This window comes from Triturus cristatus, chromosome 8, assembly GCF_964204655.1.
Source record: "Triturus cristatus chromosome 8, aTriCri1.1, whole genome shotgun sequence".
Lineage (NCBI taxonomy): Eukaryota > Metazoa > Chordata > Amphibia > Caudata > Salamandridae > Triturus > Triturus cristatus.
Window position 1 is genome coordinate 1,623,717,214 of NC_140591.1, and position 20,063 is coordinate 1,623,737,276.

At 50.8% G+C, this 20,063-nt stretch overlaps 1 protein-coding gene across 3 annotated transcripts in view; it reads right to left on the minus strand.

Annotated features, from left to right (window-relative positions):
• TPP1 (tripeptidyl peptidase 1) overlaps positions 1-20,063 on the minus strand; it is a 152,532-nt gene that overhangs the window by 124,856 nt on the left and 7,613 nt on the right. For 2 of the 3 annotated variants that reach the window (XR_014967990.1, XM_085623560.1), the window contains exons 2-4: positions 16,718-16,801; positions 13,174-13,313; positions 10,672-10,822 (exon numbers count right to left, since the gene is read on the minus strand). Coding sequence is in view for 2 of the 3 variants with exons in the window: in XM_085623560.1 (XP_085479686.1) it covers positions 10,672-10,822; positions 13,174-13,313; positions 16,718-16,801 (375 nt within the window). In the remaining variant the exon portion in view is untranslated. Of the gene's footprint in view, positions 1-10,671; positions 10,823-13,173; positions 13,314-14,643; positions 14,777-16,717; positions 16,802-20,063 lie in introns of all 3 variants that reach the window. The other variant, XM_085623561.1, reaches the window with a different exon arrangement.

Here is a 20,063-nt window from a genome sequence, read left to right on the forward strand (position 1 = left end):
TTATTAATGACTTTGACAGTTATACAATGCAATGTTTATCCTACAGAGGCAGTCTTTTGTTTTTGTAGGAAATTACATCATACATGTTACAGGACAATGATCTCCAGTGACGTCGTTGGTTTGGATCTCAGACTTAACCGATGCTCTTGTAATAGGGGAGGTTTTACTGATGTTAAGTGTCAATGGTTCAACTGGGAGCCCAGTAGCACAGGCATTTAGTGGACCAGTTCATGTCCCACCTGATCTAGACGTTCTTTACTGGGGCAGATTTAGCCGTCAGTCAGCACCCGCTAACTGTGACGTCCCCCAGAGGTTCCAACATTGAAAAGTTGGTCGTAATTAAGATTTTCTCTCTGCAGGTGTACCCACAGGGCTGATGGCACTAACTTGAGCAAAAACATTTCGACGGTCCCAAATGCGAACAGGAGTTTAGGGTTCCATCACAGCTAGAACGTTACCTTTTCCATGCCTGAAGTTCTGGAAGGATAGTTTGCATTGGCTGTCCAGCTTCGCCCAGCCTGGATTAACCAGTGATCAGCCTTGGACAGATGTGGAAAGGTGTGAAATGCCTCCCAGGAGCAAACAATAGGCTGATATGAATGGGCAGAGAGGACTCTTCTGAACATCGCAGAATATGCAGTGGGGGCTGTAGGCATCCTTCTAGACACTACAGAGTCAAATCCGTCTCGCGTGTCAAACATCCATGACAGATCTGAGGGGTTCACATGTATCACTTCGAGCACTCTTGAAAACAAGAGAACATGATTACTACTGATTAGCGCTGTGATGCTTCATAGAAGCAGCTATTCGCACTCTAGAAGTAGCATTTCATTCATTCATGCACTCACTCATTCAGGATACCAAGACAATTCTCGTGTATACCCTGTGTGGTTGTTGAAGGACCCTGCTTTTGTCCTACCAGGCTTCTGTCTATGGGTTTGCTGTGAGTACAGTGGCTACTTCAAAATGGATTTTAGTGTTAGATGTGGGCAGACACTAGGATTATAATAGTGCACCCCAACTCCCCCCCCCACACACACACACCACACACACACACACACACACACACACACACAGTCCGCAGTGCCCAAGTTTAGCAGAGCAGAAGACTTTCACCATCTTGAATATGCCTGACACTTTGCCTTACTGCAAATGGACTAAAAATGCAAACAGGAAACACTGGAAAAGTGGGTGAGGTTGGCCCTGGAAACTTTTACCCTATTGTTTAAGGAGTGGCCAGAGAAGTCACCCTACCCACTAGACTGCACCAGGCATAACATGTGTTCTCTCTCGGTTCCCAGTTCAGAACACTTTCTGGACCAGGGGACACCAGAGGAGCACTGGTCCTGCTGGTTGTGACTGGAGATGAGCCCTGGAGGACTGGACCTGCTCCCTTTTGCACCCAGAAGAACGAAGTGGACTCGAAGCGTCAGTCGCTGACCTCCTGCATGGCTACAGGGAAAAAACAAGCTGCAAGAGGTGTTCTGCTCAAAATACCCAGCTGACCAGTAGAACCGGGACCTGGAGTGGACCCTGCTGTTGGCCTCTGCCTGACACCCTCGGAGACTACTAATGCCTGCCCGGAGGTACTGGGTGGCTTTAGAAGTGCACTCCTGTGGTGGATTGGGAATTGAAAGATTAACAGACGGTAAAATCTTTGACCTGGGGGGCGTGGCCAGGCGCCGTAAGAAATGGCCGCCTGATTCCCAAGCTCCGCCGGGGCCGCTGGTGTCCCCACAAAATCCGAGCACAATCCTGGCTGAGAGGCTCACCCATATGAGCCCCGAGCTCCCTCATGCTAAGTGCCCAATTTGAGCGGTTTCGTGGCCTCCTGAGACCCGCGGACAGCCCGTGCGGCGATCGCGGCTCTCGGCGGCAGCCCTACACATCGCGCCTGGAGCCGCTGCCTGTTGTAATCGAGGCCCCGGCTTCCGGCCTACTGCACGACGCGGCCTGGGTGGAGCCATCGGCGGAGGACGTGCTTCCCATGCGGCGCCGAGGTATCGCTCCCCTGCATCTGCTGGGCGACGCTGCCTGCGGGACCCTGCAGCTCCGGAGGGCCTGAAGACGGCCATCACTGGCGCGACCGGACGACGACCTCGGAAGGAGGGAGGGCGCGGCCATTTTCCCGCTCTGCTGCCTCCTGAGTGGGGAGATGAGACTAGCCGGGGCTGCCTCACGACGGTGACCTGCGGTGCCCGCCCAGTGGGGGGCCCACGTCTGAAGCTAAGGAGGCGGCCTGAACGCTGGCGAACCTGTCGCTTACCCCTGGACATTACTACTTAGGCTGGTAGGACGTGGCGCGCGCCGCAACCAGGGGCCCTCGCTCCGAACAGTGTCCGTGGGGAGGACAGGTGGTACACACAGTGGCGCTCCGACTTCACGGAGAAGACCGGAGCTGGCGCAGACCCACGGGCGCCCCAAAGTCAGGGCGAGCAGAGGAACATCCGGCACCAGAGGGCCCAGAACAAGCATGCGGCCTAAAGGGGGTCTTGTGACCCAGACCAACAAGCTGGACAACTACACGGTGAACAAAACGTCGGCGCAGCCCGGAGGGGCGACGAAGGAGGTCACAGGTCAGGTGGAACCCTCCCTGACGTCCATAATGGCTGCAATCCAGACCCTCGGTACCAACCTGGAGGCAAAGATGGACGAGGTCACTATCGAGGTGAACCTGCTCCGTGCCGACTTGGGGAAAACCACGGACTGGTCTAAAACCAACGAAGTGGACATCAAAGCCCTGCGGGAATCGGAGCAGCGGCTTGAGGGCAGGGTCAACGAGCTAGTGCGTCAACACCGGCAGATGGCCCTACGGCTCGAGGACCAGGAAGGTAGGGCTCGGAGGAGCAATATACGCGTGGTAGGTGTGGCGGAAGGACTTGAAGGGGACTGTATGGAGCTCTTTCTTGAGGATTTGATCCTCCGCCACCTGAAACCCAAGAGACTGTCGAAGCTCTTCACAGTCGAGCGGGCTCACAGAGCCCCGATCCCGAAACCCAAACCGGGGGCCCTACCACGAACAATTATTGCTAAAATACTTAACTACCGAGACCGCGACGCAATCCTCCAGGCCGCCAGACAACATGGTGATTTACAGTACGAGGGGGCCACGATTCGCTTCTTCCCGGACTTCACGCTCCAGGTTCAATAGGAGAGGCGCTCCTTCCAGGGGGTCAAGGCGGCGCTACGAGACCGCGGGATTCGGTACATGATGTTCTTACCCGCCAAACTGAAGATCATCGCTGGCAGTAAATCCCTTTTCTTCACTTCGCCTGCGGCGGCGCAGGAGTGGCTCGACACGGCTGAGACTGCGGGGGCCCATCGGCAGGAAGGCGCACAGCGGCGAGACACAGGGCACCCCTCCCCGGGGTCAGCGGCTGGGAGAGCGGAAGGTGCTGAGCAGAGCCAGAGGTCCTGGCGTTCGAGATCGAATAGTCCCCGCTGGGACTCACCCAGCGACAACACAGCGAGATGAGGCCACGAACGCTTGACTGAGAAGCCGTCGGACAGTAAAGTATAAACGGTGTTGAATGTAAGAATTGTTTGCTCCACGGAGCAGAGTGACTGCCTGCCCAGTGTTTCGGAGCCAGGCACACTGTTTAGCTGATGCGCTGCCGGCCTGAGGGGCTGAACGACTGGGCACCACGGGCGGGCGGCCAGGAGGGGGCTGGCCCACGTACTTCCCACGTAGAGTTTCCTCGGTGGGCTCTCACCGGGGTAGGGTTGGGCGACAGGCGCTCTGCTAATTGGGGTGGTGGGTAGTTTGGAACCCACGGAGCAGGGGGCAGGGAGGGGGGTTTGTTTTTTGCAGAGGGGGGCAGGGATGCTGGGGACAGTCGCAGGGGGGGGGAGTGAGTGGTTAGTCAGACCCTTGATCGCCTGCACGGAGTATACTTGCGGGGTGGGAACCAGGGAGGGGTGGGGAGTTGGGGATCCTTTATGGTCACACGAACTATGTTGTCATGGAGTCAGCCGGAGTGCCGGGGTGGTGGGACGATGCACCCTACAAAGTCACAGATATGGCTAGGAGATGGGAGGGAAGTTTGAAAGTCCTCAGCTGGAATGTGAATGGATTAGGGGACAGACTTAAGCGCACTTTAGTCCTGCAATTCATCAAGCGGCACCAGCCTGACGTAGTACTACTGCAAGAAACTCACTTGATGGGGAATGTATGTCAGGCCCTCAACAGATGGGGCCACACTCTAGCAGCTCACTTTGGCTTCACCTCCGGCTCTAGGGGGGTGGGGATCCTCCTGCGTCGCTCACTGCCCCTCCATATAGACCTTACTAAAACCGACCCACAGGGCCGCTTCACGGCTGTATCTGGACGGTGGGAGGGCCGCATACTTAACCTACTCTCGGTTTACATTCTGCCTGGCCTTCAAACCCGGGCCTTCGCGGACCTGGGCACGTTGCTCCTTTCCCTTCCCGATGGGGGGGGACTTTAACGCAGTGGTGTCAGGGACCCAGGATAGGCGACCCCCCAGAGACCTGCCCCAGGGGCAGAGGTGGTTGGCGGACTTTCTGGAGGCCTTTGGGCTCACGGACGTTTGGCGCCTGCTCCACCCTACAGACAGCCACTTTACCTTTTTCTCTGGGTCGCATCATTCCTTTTCGCGTTTAGATTACATCCTTACCTTGCTACAACAGGGCATGACAATCCGGGAAGCAGCAATTCTGCCTAGAGGCATTTCAGACCACTCGCCGGTCCTTATGCACATAACAATTGGGAACAGTCGTGAGGGCTGCATAGCACCAATAAACGCCTGGCATTTAAAACACGAGGACACCAGAAAGCAGATATCCAACTCAATCGCACACTACTTCGACAACAATGTTGGCTCAGTGGACTCCCCTGTCACCTTATGGGAGGCATTTAAACCCGTGATTAGGGGGGAGGCGCTCTCAGTCATTTCGCTTAGACGGAGGGAGCAGCGCGAGCAGGTCATAACACTTGAGGTGGATCTGGAGGATCTAGAGAGGGAGGCATCAGAAACTGGGGCCAGGGATGTCAGACACAAACTGGAGTTAAAGGCGGCGGAGTACAGAGCGCTGGTTACCCAAGAGGCTCAGACTGTGGCTCGGCATAAGATGGGTAGACTCTATGATCAGGGCGATAAAGCCGGGAAACTTATAGCCTGGCTCTAGAAAAAGCAACAGGCCAGAAAGGTGGTGCCAGAACTACGCACCGAGTCAGGGAACGTAGTTACAGAGCCCCGGGGAATAGTGGAACAGTTTGCGAGACATTACCAACAGGTCTACAGGCGGGAGTCGGACCGCCCAGAGGTAGACTCTATAGACCTCCTCACCGATATTCGGATGCCTTCCCTATCAGATGTAGATCGGGAGGCCCTGGATAGCCCGCTTACTGAGGACGAACTACAGCGTGAAATAGGAGACCTCCGCCCTGGTAAGGCTCTGGGACCTAATGGCCTCCCCATAGAGCTTTACAAGCTGAAACCTGACGTCACCAGTAAGTATTTGAAACTCATGTTCGAGCGGAGCAGGGAGATAGGGGTGTTGCCTCGTGATCAGCGCATAGCGACCATAGTGGCGATACCGAAAGAGGGGAAACCCAAAGACTCGTGTGCGTCATCTAGACCAATCTCGCTTCTCAATGCGGAGCCCAAAATACTGGCCAAGACGCTTGCCAATAGGCTTAAATCGGTTCTTCCTTCGTTGGTCCACCCTGACCAATCGGGGTTCATGCCCCATCGCAACACGGCCCTTAACATTAGACGGCTAAATGGAGTACTGGGGCAGCGCCACAGACTACAGGAGGACGCAGTGGTGGTCTCTCTGGACGCCGCCATGGCCTTCGACACCCTAGAGTGGCCATATATGTTCGCAGTCCTGCGCAAACTGGGCTTCGGACCCCACTTTATAGCGTGGGTGCGGCTTTTATATGCAGAACCCCTGCCACAGGTACTGGTGAACAATAAGGTGTCTGAGGTTTTTGCACTTGAGGGAGGGACTAGACAGGGTTGCCCCCTCTCTCCCCTTCTCTTCGCCCTCTCCCTTGAACCGCTCGCAGCCTGGATAAGGCAGGACGTCTACATGAAGGGTATAGTCTGGGCGGAAGGGTGGGAGGACAAAATATCCCTCTACGCCGACGACATCCTCCTGTACCTTTGCAGGCCGCGCAGGTCGATAATTGCGGTACTCGACATACTTGCAAGCTTCGGTCGTAACTCTGGCTTCCGGGTCAACTGGAACAAATCATATCTCTACGTCCTACATGGTGACCCTCCGAGGCTCCCGGACACGTGCCCTATCACGGTGGGAGAGGACGGGTTCAAGTACCTGGGAGTGTACATTACCACTAACAAGGCCCTACTATATGATCGAAACCTCAAACCGCCGTTAAGTCGGCTCCAACGGGAGGCCAAATCCTGGCAGCACCTACCGCTGTCTCTGTTGGGCCGGGCAGCCCTATTTAAGATGCTAGCGCTCCCACGGTTTCTCTATGCGCTACAAAATTACCCAGACTTAGTCCCTAACTCCTACTTCGTAGCGATTGAGGCGGCACTGCGCGACCTCCTCTGGGCCGGGTCGCCCCGAATCGCATTGACCAAACTCACGCTGGGGTGGTACGATGGCGGTATTGCCCTCCCAGACATTCGCAAATATTACTGGGCAGCCCACCTCTCAGCAATCAACCAAGGGACGTATGGCGAGGGGAATGATCCCGCCTACAGTATGGACAGGTGGCTGCTTCCCGGGGGGGAACTACGAGATAGCGCTCTACTCCACACGAGGTGCGCGTCAACTCACTGGACCTACACTACACTCGGTACAGGTATGGCACATTGCCCAGAAGAAGCTCGGCTAGTCAGGAGTCCTTACAATGGCCACGCCACTTTGGGCCTCCGAAAAAGTAGGTAATCTGGGACATACCAAGGACTTCCGCAACTGGGACTTGATCGGAATCTCCCAAATCAGAGATATCTGGGGCCCCACAGGGGTTCACACGTTCGCCCACTTACGGGACACGTATGAGCTGGCGCAAACCGAATACTTTCGATACTTACAGGTGCGACACTCCCTACAGGCTAATATCCCACCTGAGACCAAACTACCACAAACCTCCCCTCTTGAAGATAGATTACTGGATGGGCACATTACAGAACACGCCATATCACTTACATATAAAAAACTAATTAATAACCCCCACCGACATGCTCCTACCCCTTAGAGAGAAATGGGTTGCTGAGGGACTGGAGATAGACGATGAAGAATGGCTGTATGCTTTGGCTTCCCCACGTGAGGTCGCGATATCAGCCCGACTGCGACTAATCCAACTGAAGATACTACATAGAATATATATATCTTGTACTAGGTTACACTTAATGGGGAGGGCTGACACGGTACTCTGCAGGAGGGGATGTGGAGGCACCGGCACCTTCTTCCATGTATTGTGGGGATGCCCGAAGATTCAACGGTAGTGGAGAGGGGTGGTGCAGTGTATGCAGGAGGTATGGGAGGTGGAGATTCGCCCAGAGGCCAAGAGGTGTCTCCTCAATATATGGGAGCCAACGGACCTGCCTCCGAAAGGGAGGCTTTGGGTGACGCTCGGACAAATGGTAGCAAAAAGGAACATTGCCAGACTCTGGGGAAGCCCTCGTCTACCTAAACTGACAGACCGGCACAGAGACATGGACTGGTGTATGCTACAGGAAAAGACTGTGTATGTAGCGAGGGGGTGCCGCCGGAAGTGGGTGGAAGTGTGGTCCAATTGGAACGATTTCAGGGGAGGCATCTGCGAACCTCCGTCCACCACGCAAGACAGCTCGGGAGATATGTAAGGACCCTAGCGACCCTGTGGCCCCAGGTGCTTTAGAATGGGGCACTATCATTGCATCAGCGGTACATAGGTGGACTTACTGTGCTCAACAAGGTGACCTTGTTTAGTTAGGTTGGGGGGGGGGGTTGTTCGGTTGTGGGGCTCACTTGCGATATCCTCGCAACCTGTTCTTGTTTATGGCTATAAAAAAGAGAAAATGAGTCCTTCACTATCCTCCTTTAAACTGTGAGTCACTTGCACTTTATAGCGCCGCCGTACCCCCGGGTTGACGGCCCAGGGCTGTGTACTATACGAAGCACTGCATGTGTTACATACTGCGTGGCCGGCCCGAGGGGTTGTAGGCTGGAAGCTCTGTACTGTGGAAATACTGCAATAAAGGACTTTTATAAAATATAAAAAAAAAAAAAAAAAAAAATCTTTGACCTGGATGATGTATCTGACATGCGCTCCATCACGGTTAGCCTCAGATTTCGTCTAGATCCCAGTCGTTCGCGACCATTGGCTGACATTGGTGCTTTTTGGCATCATTTATACTTAAAACATTAAAAATTCATATCTCCAGTTCCCCTTACTGGATTTTTGTCATTTTGGTATTTCATTTTGACAATTTTTCTTATTCGGATTAGGATTTTTATTAATATTCATATTGATTTTATTACTGTTTTGGTACTGCATAAAAATGTACACATTGCCATAAGGTAAGTCTGTGTCATATCTACCAGGAGGTTGAGCTCAGGTGAATTCCGTGACTTTGGTGGTTCACCCCAACAAGGATTTTGATTATTCCTTGAGGTAAATAGTTACCCCCCCCCCCCCTCCAAAAAAAAACACAATTTCTTGCAATATACATAAACAAACGGTCCTAAATTTCATGTATTTTAGCATTAGGCTCCACCTGACCCTTTTTTGTGAGAACTAGTCAGTTGAAATGACATTTGTTTTTTGATTATTTGCTGTGCAGTTTGCTATTTGCAAATTAAACATTAGATTTTTGGTTTTTACAACATGTTGTGTTTGATTTTTAACACATATAAGAATTAATTCGGACCAATGTCATGAAGTGCTGGGTGAACCTTTACAAAAGAAATCACGTCGGCTCTCCGCTAGGATAGAAGCAAAGAGGTCTGTCCCCCTGAACTAGCATCAGGGTCATGGTCTCCAGATTTGGTGGACATGCGGTTTCCCAACTTGGGCCAAAACCTTGGAATTCCCTTCCTCTCGCTCTATCCCTGAAACAATTTCCTGACTTTACGGTATGCATTAAAACCCACCTCTTTAATGTATGATGTCCTGTGGGATTGTTTAGGTTGTCTTTGCCAGTCTTCTTTCTATATCTTGTTGTTGTGCCCGTGCACCTGGGTAATTGTGCACTCTACAAATCTACTCTGTCATCAACATCATCCTTACCATCGTCAGTGACTTCATAGTCCAAGGAGGAGGGGCCAGTAGCTTCCCTTGATCATTTGGGGGGGGTTTACTTTGGATGACCAGAAGAGTCTATATCAGCTGAAGACAAGCAGCCATTGGCCTCGTTTCTCTACATGGCCTTGGAACTCCTTGGTGACTTGCAATATCCCTATAATTTATGTCAGGGGGTAACGAATACAGTTCTGTACACTGCACAGAGCGTATCTCACCACTGCAAAAGTCAACCGACTCTTCCGCTGCACGGACGCTGCCTGTCCCCGTTGCTTACGCAAGGATGCGGATTTCATACACATGTTCTGATCATGCCCCAACTGTCTGATTTCTGGTCATCTGTCACCACCATCCTCTCCCACACCACCAAGGTCCCCTCACTGTGCACTTGGGGTGTGTGCACCCTTGGCCTTTACAAGAATACCAAGAAATACAAAGCATTTGCCCGATTCCTCGACCTAGCACTTCTTTAAGCTAGGAGAGGGATCACACGCTATTGGAAATTGGGCCCCCTCGGCTACTTGCTTGGGCTCGGTCAGTGGAGGGGTGGGCGGTGGACGAGGAAGCCGCCCTACAGTCAGGAGAACTGTGAGCCATATAGAAATATCCCATCTCACACCAATGGGACCCTCTGCCTGAAGCCTTTAAATCTGGGGTGGCAGCCGCTAATCCCATCCAGACTGACTAGCCACCTGCTCCTGTCAACACAGGACCCACTTCATAGACCTGCATCATCAGCCCCTCACACACCACCGATGCTCCTCCTGCCGCCCTGACCGACTGTCTGCAACTGACAGCAGGTCCCTCCACCCACCTCTTTTTATCCCTCCCTCTGGTTCTGTCATTTCCCTGTGGCAATGGCGCCCAATTCCCACTGGTTATCATTTAGCGACGACAGACCCCGGTGACGTGTTCTTTTGCGTCTGCAGAGTGCATCCTCCTCCCTGGTCTTTTCTTTCTTTTCAAATTGTTTGTGTATTTTTGCATGCATTGCTCCTGTCTCCCCTTTGTTGAGAAATTAATACACCAGCATTATTATTGTTACGGCTCAATGTCACGCACTGTTGTGATTATAGTACAGTTTACCTAAAAAGCTCAATAAAAATATGTTTTAAAAAAAAAGAAATAATAATGTATGTCAAGGGGTACTTTATCCCATATATACAGCAGAAATACCGTTTAGTAAGCACTTACTGTCCAAGAGTGAACCTACAGGAAAGGAGACAGACACACACGCACACAGTCTATCCCTGCAACACGCACGACGATGGGCAATGAGTGACTGAGGAAAGGTGTCGCGACAGGCTTGGAAAGGATACAGATGGGAAAAGCAAAAGAACTGAGCAGACCTTGAGCAAAGGAGAGGAAGGGTGACATGCGAAAGAGGGTCCCAACTTCACAATGATGACTCCACGGCCACTCTATGGCTTGCTCTCCAGCGCCCTCACCTGGCAGACATGGTGCACTGCAGGAAGTCCATGGTCTGAATGGTCTGGCAGTCGTCGACCCCATGCATCTGCAGCCATTTCCTGACTGTGGAGAGGGTGAGGCCGGAAGGCTGGATCATGGCCCCCAGCTCCTGCAGCGAGAGGTGCTTCCCTGCACAAAGGGAAGAGGGGAAACAGATGGGTGTCACAACAAACAAATAGAAAAGACAGGTAAGTACAAGTAGGAAGAGTGACAGTAACCGCTCTGGGACCACCCACAGTATGAATGCACCGCGACCCCTCAGACGAAGCTTCTTTAGCAATGGGGGGGGGGGGGGAGAGAGAGGGGGGAGCTTAGTGGATATACAGTGGAAATCCCTTGGATGTCAGAGAGAGAGAACAACTGATACGTGCTGTTTCACAGCTACTGAGGGGCTAGTAGGGAGTGGGAGGATATCTGTCTGAGGAGCAGGAAGACATCTACCTGAGGACACAGCACTTACTTCAAGAGCAGGAGGACCTTTAGAGGAGGCGCAGGTGGGTGCATCCGGCTGGGGAGAGGGGCCAGCGTGTCCCGCTGAGGAGCAAGGGGAGGGGGCGCTTCCCGCTGAGGAGCAAGGAGAGGGAGCGCGTCCAGCTGAGGAGCAAGGGGAAGGAGCGCTTCCCGCTGAGGAGCAAGGGGAGGGGGCACGTCCTGCTGAGGAGCAAGGGGAGGGGGCACGTCCCGCTGAGGAGTAAGGGGAGGGGGCACGTCCCGCTGAGGAGCAAGGGGAGGGGGCGCGTCCCACTGAGGAGCAAGGGGAGGGGGCGCGTCCCACTGAAGCAAGGGGAGGTGGTGCATCAAGCTGAGAAGCAGCGGTGCGCATCTAGCTGAGAAGCAGCAGGGGCTAGGACACTCTGTTAAGAAGAACGCAGTCCATGAAGCTGAGGCAGCGGGCGGGAGATCCAGCTCCAGAGAAGGGAGCATATATATACGGAGGGGGGCCATCTGGCTAAGGATCATGGAGGGAATCTAGCCCAGGAGCAGTGGGAGAAGCTAGCTAAGCAGCAGCAGGGCACCTCGTTTACAGAAGGATACCATCTAAAGGACAGGGGAGGGAAGCCTGGTGTTGCACTGAACAGTAGATTCACAGACCGCTTCCTGCCCCTGAGGAGGTGTATAAATGGTTTGCTGATGGGTAGCACGCTACTCCTTAGAGCCCAGACTTAGTTTGTAGCGTTAGCTGTAAGTGTTGGAGATGCATTTCAGAGGATTAGCTAGCAGATGAGTTACTGGATTAAAGGGATCCTGACGGAGGAATAATGCATTCAAGGAGATGTCTGCCGTCAGAGCAGAAGAATATCCTAAGAGTGGAGTGAAGGTTTAGCCTCAGAAAGAAGGGGCATCAGGTGAAACAGATGAACAGTAGCAATGGCAAGTTGTAGGGGGATTCCTGGTAGGGCAAGGGGGGGAATCTAGCCGGGAGTGCAGGGTAGGAGAGATATCATGGAGGTGCTGAAGAGATACCTGGGGCCGTATTACGTATTGGCATTGTTTGGGCCCGGCGCACCTTTGAAAAAGGTGCGCAGAGCACAAGCAATGCCAATGTGACCCATTATGGTAAATGCGCTGCCCTGGGGGCATCTACAAACTTGCGCTGCCCTGGGGGCAGCAAATTCATGTGAAAACACGGAGCAGCTGCTCTGTGTTTTCACAGTGCAGGCGGCACCCGCCTGCACTTTTAAAGGGGATTAGAGATCCCGTTGCAGGCGGGTGCAGTGAGTGACTGGACAGGTCTGCAGGAGGATGGCTGGGGGGTCCATGGGACCACCTTTACCCCCTGCAGTGGGCTGCTCTCAGGGGGCTCACTGACAGTGTGCCACCTTTTAAATGGCGCACTGTCAGTGTGCCTCCTGCGGGCTTCTTTGACTCTGCGCTCGCTTCTGTAATACGGCGCGGGCGCCGAGGCAAAGGGATTCCCTCATTTGCATAGGACACACCCCTGTGCAAATGAGGGAACATTCTATGTTGATAGCGCTTTAAGTGCACCAGCGCTATCGGTATTATAGAAGGGGACTCGCATGCGTCTGCGCCCCCTTCTATAATATCAAAGTGCCCCGGGGGGGCGCAAAGCAGGCGCAAACGCCCGTTGCGCCCCCGGGGCACCATCTGTAATACTGCCCCAGGTGAAAAAGGTAGCCAAAGGTAAACTGGGGCTACAGGTTTGGGGAGTAGGGATACCTCTTCTGTGCAAGGGGGGAAGAGAGCAAGGAGAGGCATGGAGGATACGTCTTCGGTAGTCCGAAGGGATAGCTGACAATGCCAGGGACATCCTGGAGGTGGTGAGGGGTACTTTGCGGGGATGGGAAAATATATCTTGGATGGGCATAGGGTTAACGGTTGAGGACAAAGGGCAGAGGTTTATCAAACCAAAGGTAGGGTTGTTTTCCGAAACATGGAGTAGCAAAGGGATGCAGGAATACATGCACAATATCCGAAATACCGAATAATACCCGGTTGGAAGCACTGCTTCAGTGACTTACCATAGAAGGGAGAATCTGGATCCGACACTCTGTCCACCAGGTCCTTCAACTTGTCCACGTGCTGCTGTTTCAGGGCAAAGGTCAAGGTGACGTCATCAAAAGCAGCCAGGCGGCCAACGTGGATCCATTCATCTGGGATACTAAACATAATAGGGTTTTGTTTTGTATGTGCAGGAGAAGGATGAGGCATCCTGAACACCTCACGAAAACGGAGTTCAGACAGAATACAGTGCGCAGAGGCGGCAGCAGCGGGGTGGAGGGATGCGCAAGGGACATCGTTGGGTGGGCTTTTAACTGCAGAAACAGGATTCAGGGTCATCAGAAGTCTCAAGTGGACAAATCTAGCTGAAGGCCTCCTTACCTGGAGAAGATTTCCTAGAAACCTAATGAATTACAGGGGAAACCAGGAACTAGCGAGATCCCTACAGACGCAAGCATCCAAAGATGGCACTCCACAGAGAACCTGCTTTCTCAAATGGACATTTTTTTCTGTCTTTCTAGCCCTTTGGATTTCCTCCTTTTGTGATATTTTTTCTCCTCCCCTGGATCAAAGTCTGATGAGAAAAATAAATAAATAAATGCTGGTCCCCAAAAATGAGTGTCAGCTCAAATGAAGCACTGCTTGGGACATCAGAGGATGTAGGCATGGCCTTGAGATGATGGCAGAGCAAAACATGGACCAGCAGGAAAAGGAAACAACAAAATGAACAAGAAACAGAGGTTATCATGGGATGAGGAGGGTAAAAAGGGTCAAAACCGATAGGTGTGAAGGAATGGGGTTTACTAGGGCAGACTAGGAGGAGTGGCAGCCTTCTAGGATGTACAGAAGGGGCAGGTGGAGATAAGAATAAGATTTGATTTATAAATTTATAGAGCACCGATTGCCCGGAGGAGTCTTGGCGTTAGGGTTCGATGGATTACCGAAAAGGTGATGAGCTGACTAAAGAGGAAAATAGCCAAGTTTTTACGGCTTTTCTAAAAGACAGAAGTGAAGGGCTGCTTTTTATCGTGATTGGGAGAAGGTTCCAGAAAGCTTCTTCCCCCCCCCCACCTGACCTGGCTGAACTTGGGTACCTGTAAAGGGTTTGCGTGAACAGACCTCAAGCTTCTTGCTGGCTCATACCGTTTCAGGTGACTGACAAAACGAGTACTCACACATGTGGACAGAGGGTGCACAGAATGGTCCAATAATCCAGACGCTGTTGGAGAATAAGGAACGGTGATATAAAACAGAAGCAGGAGGGTGCTAAAACATGGTAGCAAGGGGTGGTCGGATAGTACAGCAGGTGCAGAAAAGATGGAAAGGACTGCAGACTGCCCTCCAAAAATCTACTTGCCCAGTTGCTATGCAGAGTCAGATTTTATCAGGGACGAGTTATTTTTGGGGCCTACTGGCCCATTGTGGCAAGAGAGCTCGAGCTGGCAAAGAACAGATGTTCTGTTCAGAGAGTGACTGAGCAATAAATATACCTTTCTTTAAATGTTGTTTTTATCTTGTCACATTTTCTTTGCCTTCAGACAGAGGTCCAATGTCAGCTTAATATCTTCTTACAATTGCTGCTTATTTTATCCTGGAGATTGGTGTTTACTTTTCTTTCTCAGACTGCAAAGATACAGGATTTTGAAAAGTGAACCATCTGTCAATAGTGTTGGGATACAAGGAGGGTGAAATGAAAGGCTGTAGGATGTCAGTTTTTTTCCTAAAACACAGAATTTAAGTAGTTTAAGAATGAACTGTAGAAATATTTCAAAATAGATCAGCGGTAGGAAAGCACATTTTTTAAAATTTTGAAGTGTGATGGAAACAAAGATTTTAATAGGATCAAAATTAAGCAGTTTAGTCTAATAAAGCAAGCAAACGCGTTTTCTGTACAGCAGACATGCTAAACTCACAACTTTCAAGGTGCTCTCATGTGGAAATGAAGAAAAAGGCAGCTCCGTGAACTAAAATATTTTCCCTTGATCACATCATTTGTGCCCAGTTTATGGTTCAAGCTCATGACGGCTATGTCCAGTAGATTATTCAAGTCTCTAGCCCTGCAGGTCTGGTAACATTTTTATGATATTTTGAGAGCTAGGTGGGGAATATGGAAGTATGTAATAGTAAGGTAGTATGGCAGATACAGAAGAAATGGCGGGCTCCAGTGGAATAATGAATGATCGAGTAATGCAGAAGGTACAGAAGGTTTACACAAGAGTAAGGAATTGCCACATAACACGGGAAGAATTGCAGGACCCTTCAATATGCGGCAGTAAGGAAAGCAGCAGCTGCAATAGGAATGGTGGGGTCGGTGGTAAAGGTGTGGCACATCGGCCAGGGTGGCTGACTCCGGAGCGCTGGGCTAATAGTTCGATCTCCCACGCCGGAGGCAGATCAGGTCAGCATCATGCGACTCTGGGCAATAGCTCACTTAATCTCCCCGACGGCCCCAGCGCCTTGAGACCTTTACGGGTGATTAGTTCACGCTTTACAAATACAAATTACAAAGACTGGGTGGAGCACAAGGGAGTAGGAAACACTCCAGGGTTATAGCGGGTGCAGGGTGAATTGTTGGGACTGAGGAGTACTTGGGAGAAAGGAACACTCACGCATTATATGACCAATGGCGGGATCCGTAGACACATGCAAGCAAGGCACTGCAGAGTAACACCGCAGGTGTAGTAATAATGCCAGGGCTCTTGGGATGTAGGTGAGAAAGGAAGGGTCAGGTAACACTGCTGGGGTGAGAAGGAAGGCAGGTCCCTCAGAGTACGAGCAGCCGAGGAATGATCGGGTACTATGGGCGGTGCAGGAGGGACAGAGGGACACATGGGATGAAAGATTGACCCAAAAATACAGATAGTGTGGAGGAATGTCAGAATCCCCCCGGGACAGGTGTTATGGCGACACGGACAGGCGCAGCGGGCGTGCCTTTGGATACAATCAGGGTAAGGGATGCCCGGGTCCTAGAGCTTCTGAAGAAGGAAGAGCACTTGGAATACTGAGAAGAAATATGGTTGGTGATACAGAATGAGGAATGGTCTTGGGCCACAAGAGAAAAAAACACCAATCGAAGGCTACCCGAGGTCCAGGATAGGTCAGGTGGAGGAACGTCTGTCACAGCAACAGAGAGATCCTGAGGTGCAGAACATGAATGGGCCAAGCAACCCCTCCTGAAGCTCCTCCTCATGAGAGCCTTGCTTGGGGCACCAGGGGAGACCAGCAGCCAGGCCATGCATGGGTCCATGGATGATGAGGAATCTGGAGGAGCCTGAGAGGCGGTCTGAAACAGGAGCAGAGCAGGGCCACTGAAGGGGAATGGAGAGGAGTGAACGAGGAGAGGACTAGGGGCAAGGAGACAAGGGGGTGGGGAGGGACTTAAAGGTCCCCTCCACCTATAGCTTCTTTCTGTGTCCAGCAGGAAGAGCATCACGAAGCAATCAGCTGACAGGGGCATCACAAGAGCCATCACTCGCTTGAGGTTGTAGTGAGGTTTAGGATACTTAGTATGGGTCGCCGTCCCCTCCCCATTCCCGCCCACATAAAGCGGCGCGGATCACATACCCTAAACTCTGGTCCGGCTCCAGATACGTGCCTGCGACAGCGGCTCCAAAGCATGCCACGAACAGGATCAAACGGGCAACCAACCTGCGGATGACAAAAGAGAAATTCAAAGAAGCGGCCTTTCGAGGGATTAAATTTACTTACCCTGTGATTCGAAACAATAAACTATTGTCTAAAAAGTAATGGCAAGAAGCTAGCATTTATTAAAAAAGAAATCACATGCAGAAATTAAATAAACAATTGTGGAGTGTCCAGTGGCTTCCAAAAGGATCACTACAACGACATATAAACTGAACGTGGAGGGGGCACAGCACTGCTTGGGGACGGTAAGTAGGTATGGGTGTGCGGATCGAAGTATGAGGGGCTACTGCACTTATATGTCACCAAGCCGAGGGGCATTGGAGCATTGGGTGTTGCAAAACTCAGGGTGAGGAGTTTGTACTGTGCTGTGTCTTGACATCCAGCCTGGTGTCTGTGAAGGTGTAGGGTGTGTTTGGCCAGATTGAAAGGGATTCTTGTGAATTTTGCAAGGAGTCGTCCTTCCAGCAAGCTAACGCAGTTGTCCAGTTAGCTCACCACAAATATGACCTGATGATTTACAATCAAGAAGGGTAAACGTTGATGACTGTCCCTATATTGGAGACTAGTAGACATGATGCAGCAGCTCTTGATGAACTAAAATTACTCCATCCTCCTTGTTGAGTTTGTGTTTTTATTTTGTAATTCAGCCTAATCAGCTAATTCTATTCAACAACTTTTTACACTGATAAGAAAAACAGCAGGATCAAACAGGAAGGATGCTCGGGTTTGGTGGGAGGAATCAGGAGCAACAAGGAAGGACGCTTGGGGTTGGTGGGAGGAAGCAGGAGCAACAAGGAAGGACGCTTGGGGTTGGTGGGAGGAAGCAGGAGCAACAAGGAAGGACGCTTGGGGTTGGTGGGCACCAATGTTTAGCTGAATTTGAACCCCGGCTGAAGAGAGAGTGACAGGCGAATAGAAGATGGCGATACAGGGTGGTAGGCGTAGAGGATTTAAGAAAAGGTATAATCTTCACCTTTCTCGAGTCGAGTGCCAGTGTCGGATGTCCATGAAACAGCAGCAGAGTTGTGTGTCGAGTTGTGATTTGAAAGAGAAAAGAGACATGTGAGACACGTCAGCCTAAGAATGATAGTAGAAGCCGGATGAGGAGATGGTCTCTGTGTGATGTGATGAAGGGCAGCGAAGACCTCTGGGCCTCGCACGGATTCTTGTGGCATGCCGAATGGAGGTGATGCGAGTTGAAGCAACAAGCACTGCCAGGGTACAAAGACTGAGCAGTAAGTTAGACCGGATGTCAAATATTTGAGAGCTCGGTCTGCAGTATCTAGGAAGGCGACTGGTCCTGGTCTGGTGGTGAATAGTGCCAAAGGGCCCCGAGAGACCGATGTAAGACAGATGTGGAGGGTTGTGGCTAATGGGGGGGAAGGGGTTGAGCACATCGTGAAGGGCAGATTCTCCAGACCAGATTGTAGCGAGAAAAGATTGATGCATGAGAAAATTAAAGAGCTGTTATCAAGAGTCTTTGAAATGCAGGGAAGTTGTCATACTTCTTGTAACTGGAAAGAGAAAAGGATCAAACACACAAAAGGTGATGAGAGGCTGATTGCAATAAGTCTAACCACTGGCAATCTCTCGGGTAGCATTCAAACCCATCGTTCTTTTGCTGAACATGCCACCTCAGTTTGGACCCTGGCATATGCAAATCAGTCTTGACCGTGCTCCAATAGGAACAGTCCAGCCCGATCTGGCTGGCCAGGTTCTCTCTGAACTGGAACAAGTAACCCAAATCCACTTTTGCCCTGATTGGGGTTCTTCACTAGGGCATAGGTTGGTTCCAGTGGCACATTGAGCACGGGACCCACGTTTGGGCATACCCTTGCCCGCTTAGGGCGTTACATCAAACACGCAAAAGGTGATGGGAGGAATGATTGCAATTTGTCTAACCACTGCCAATCGCAATGGGCAGCATCCCAACCCATTGATTTTTTGCCCATCATGCCACCTTCATTTGGACCCAGCCATATGCAAATCAGTCTCGACCCTTCTCCAATAGGAACAGTCTACCCTGACCCGGTTCAGAAAGGTCCTGATCTGGCAGGTCACAATAAAAAAACCAGGGTTGAGATGGACATATGTAGCATCTGAAACCAAGTAGAACAAACGGTGGACTGCATCATTTAAGCGTGATTTAATTGTGAATAAATGAAACATAAATAAATAAACAGGGTCGGGTAAGTGCAGGAAGCTGCCAGATGTGAAGATGCCAGCAGCAAAGAAAAAAAGTAGTCCCTAAATAAAAAGATAACAGCCAGCAGCGTAAGTTAACTGTAGTTGGTCGATGCTGCTTCCTCCAGAAACGGAAGAAAAAGGAAGTGATGTATCGGACCACAAGCCAACAATGAGCAAGATAAGAACAGCAATGCCAGATTCCACCAATGGCAAGCGACAAAACAAAGACAAATGCAATGGGTGGAGTTTCAGTAGTAATACTTCAGATTTATGCCTATACATAACTGGTGCAGCAGGTGCAGTGACACCAAACCATATATTTTTTATTTTTTTATAAAGTTTTATATAGCGCTAGCTAGACCCGTGGGTATCAGAGCGCTTTACAAACACAAAGGAAAAGAAAAAGTTGCACTACATCACAGGACATGAGGATGTATAAATATATAAGCAAAGACATCACACTTAAGTATACAGTGAAGGAGTGAAAAACGCAGGTGGTTGAAACAGTCAGATAACCCCCCCCCCCATCATTGAAAGTCAGCGTGAGAGGGGAGTCCATTAGTCTTTTCACTTTTCAGACTTCTGTACTGAAAGATGGGAAATGTGCTTCTCGATTCGTTCTGTAAATAAACATAGGGTGAGAACCAGTTGAATGACGAGGTTAGCATCGCCAAGCTCAATGGTTGATTAATACTGCAATGCAAGAAGTTACAGAGGCCATATTCATGCTGCTGTCTTCATCGTTATAAACACTGTTGAAGTATTGGGATGACCCGAGATGCATCTGACTCGCAAAAAATGTTTGTGCTTAGAGTTCAAATTCTTTCATGATTCATGATACATTACAAGTGGTCCAGTAAACACAACATGTTACTTATTCATCGTGGTTCAAATTAAAGGGGAGTATTGTGGAAATCGCAAACAAAAGTTTGGGCACAAGAATAAAGATATTCACAAATTTTAAGGAATAACACAATGCATGTTTTTTGGTGCAAATCATTTTGCATTCACGGAAATGCAAGTGGCCAGCTTGAAAAATTAAGGAAAACACACCGTTTTGGGATAAGATCACATTTTA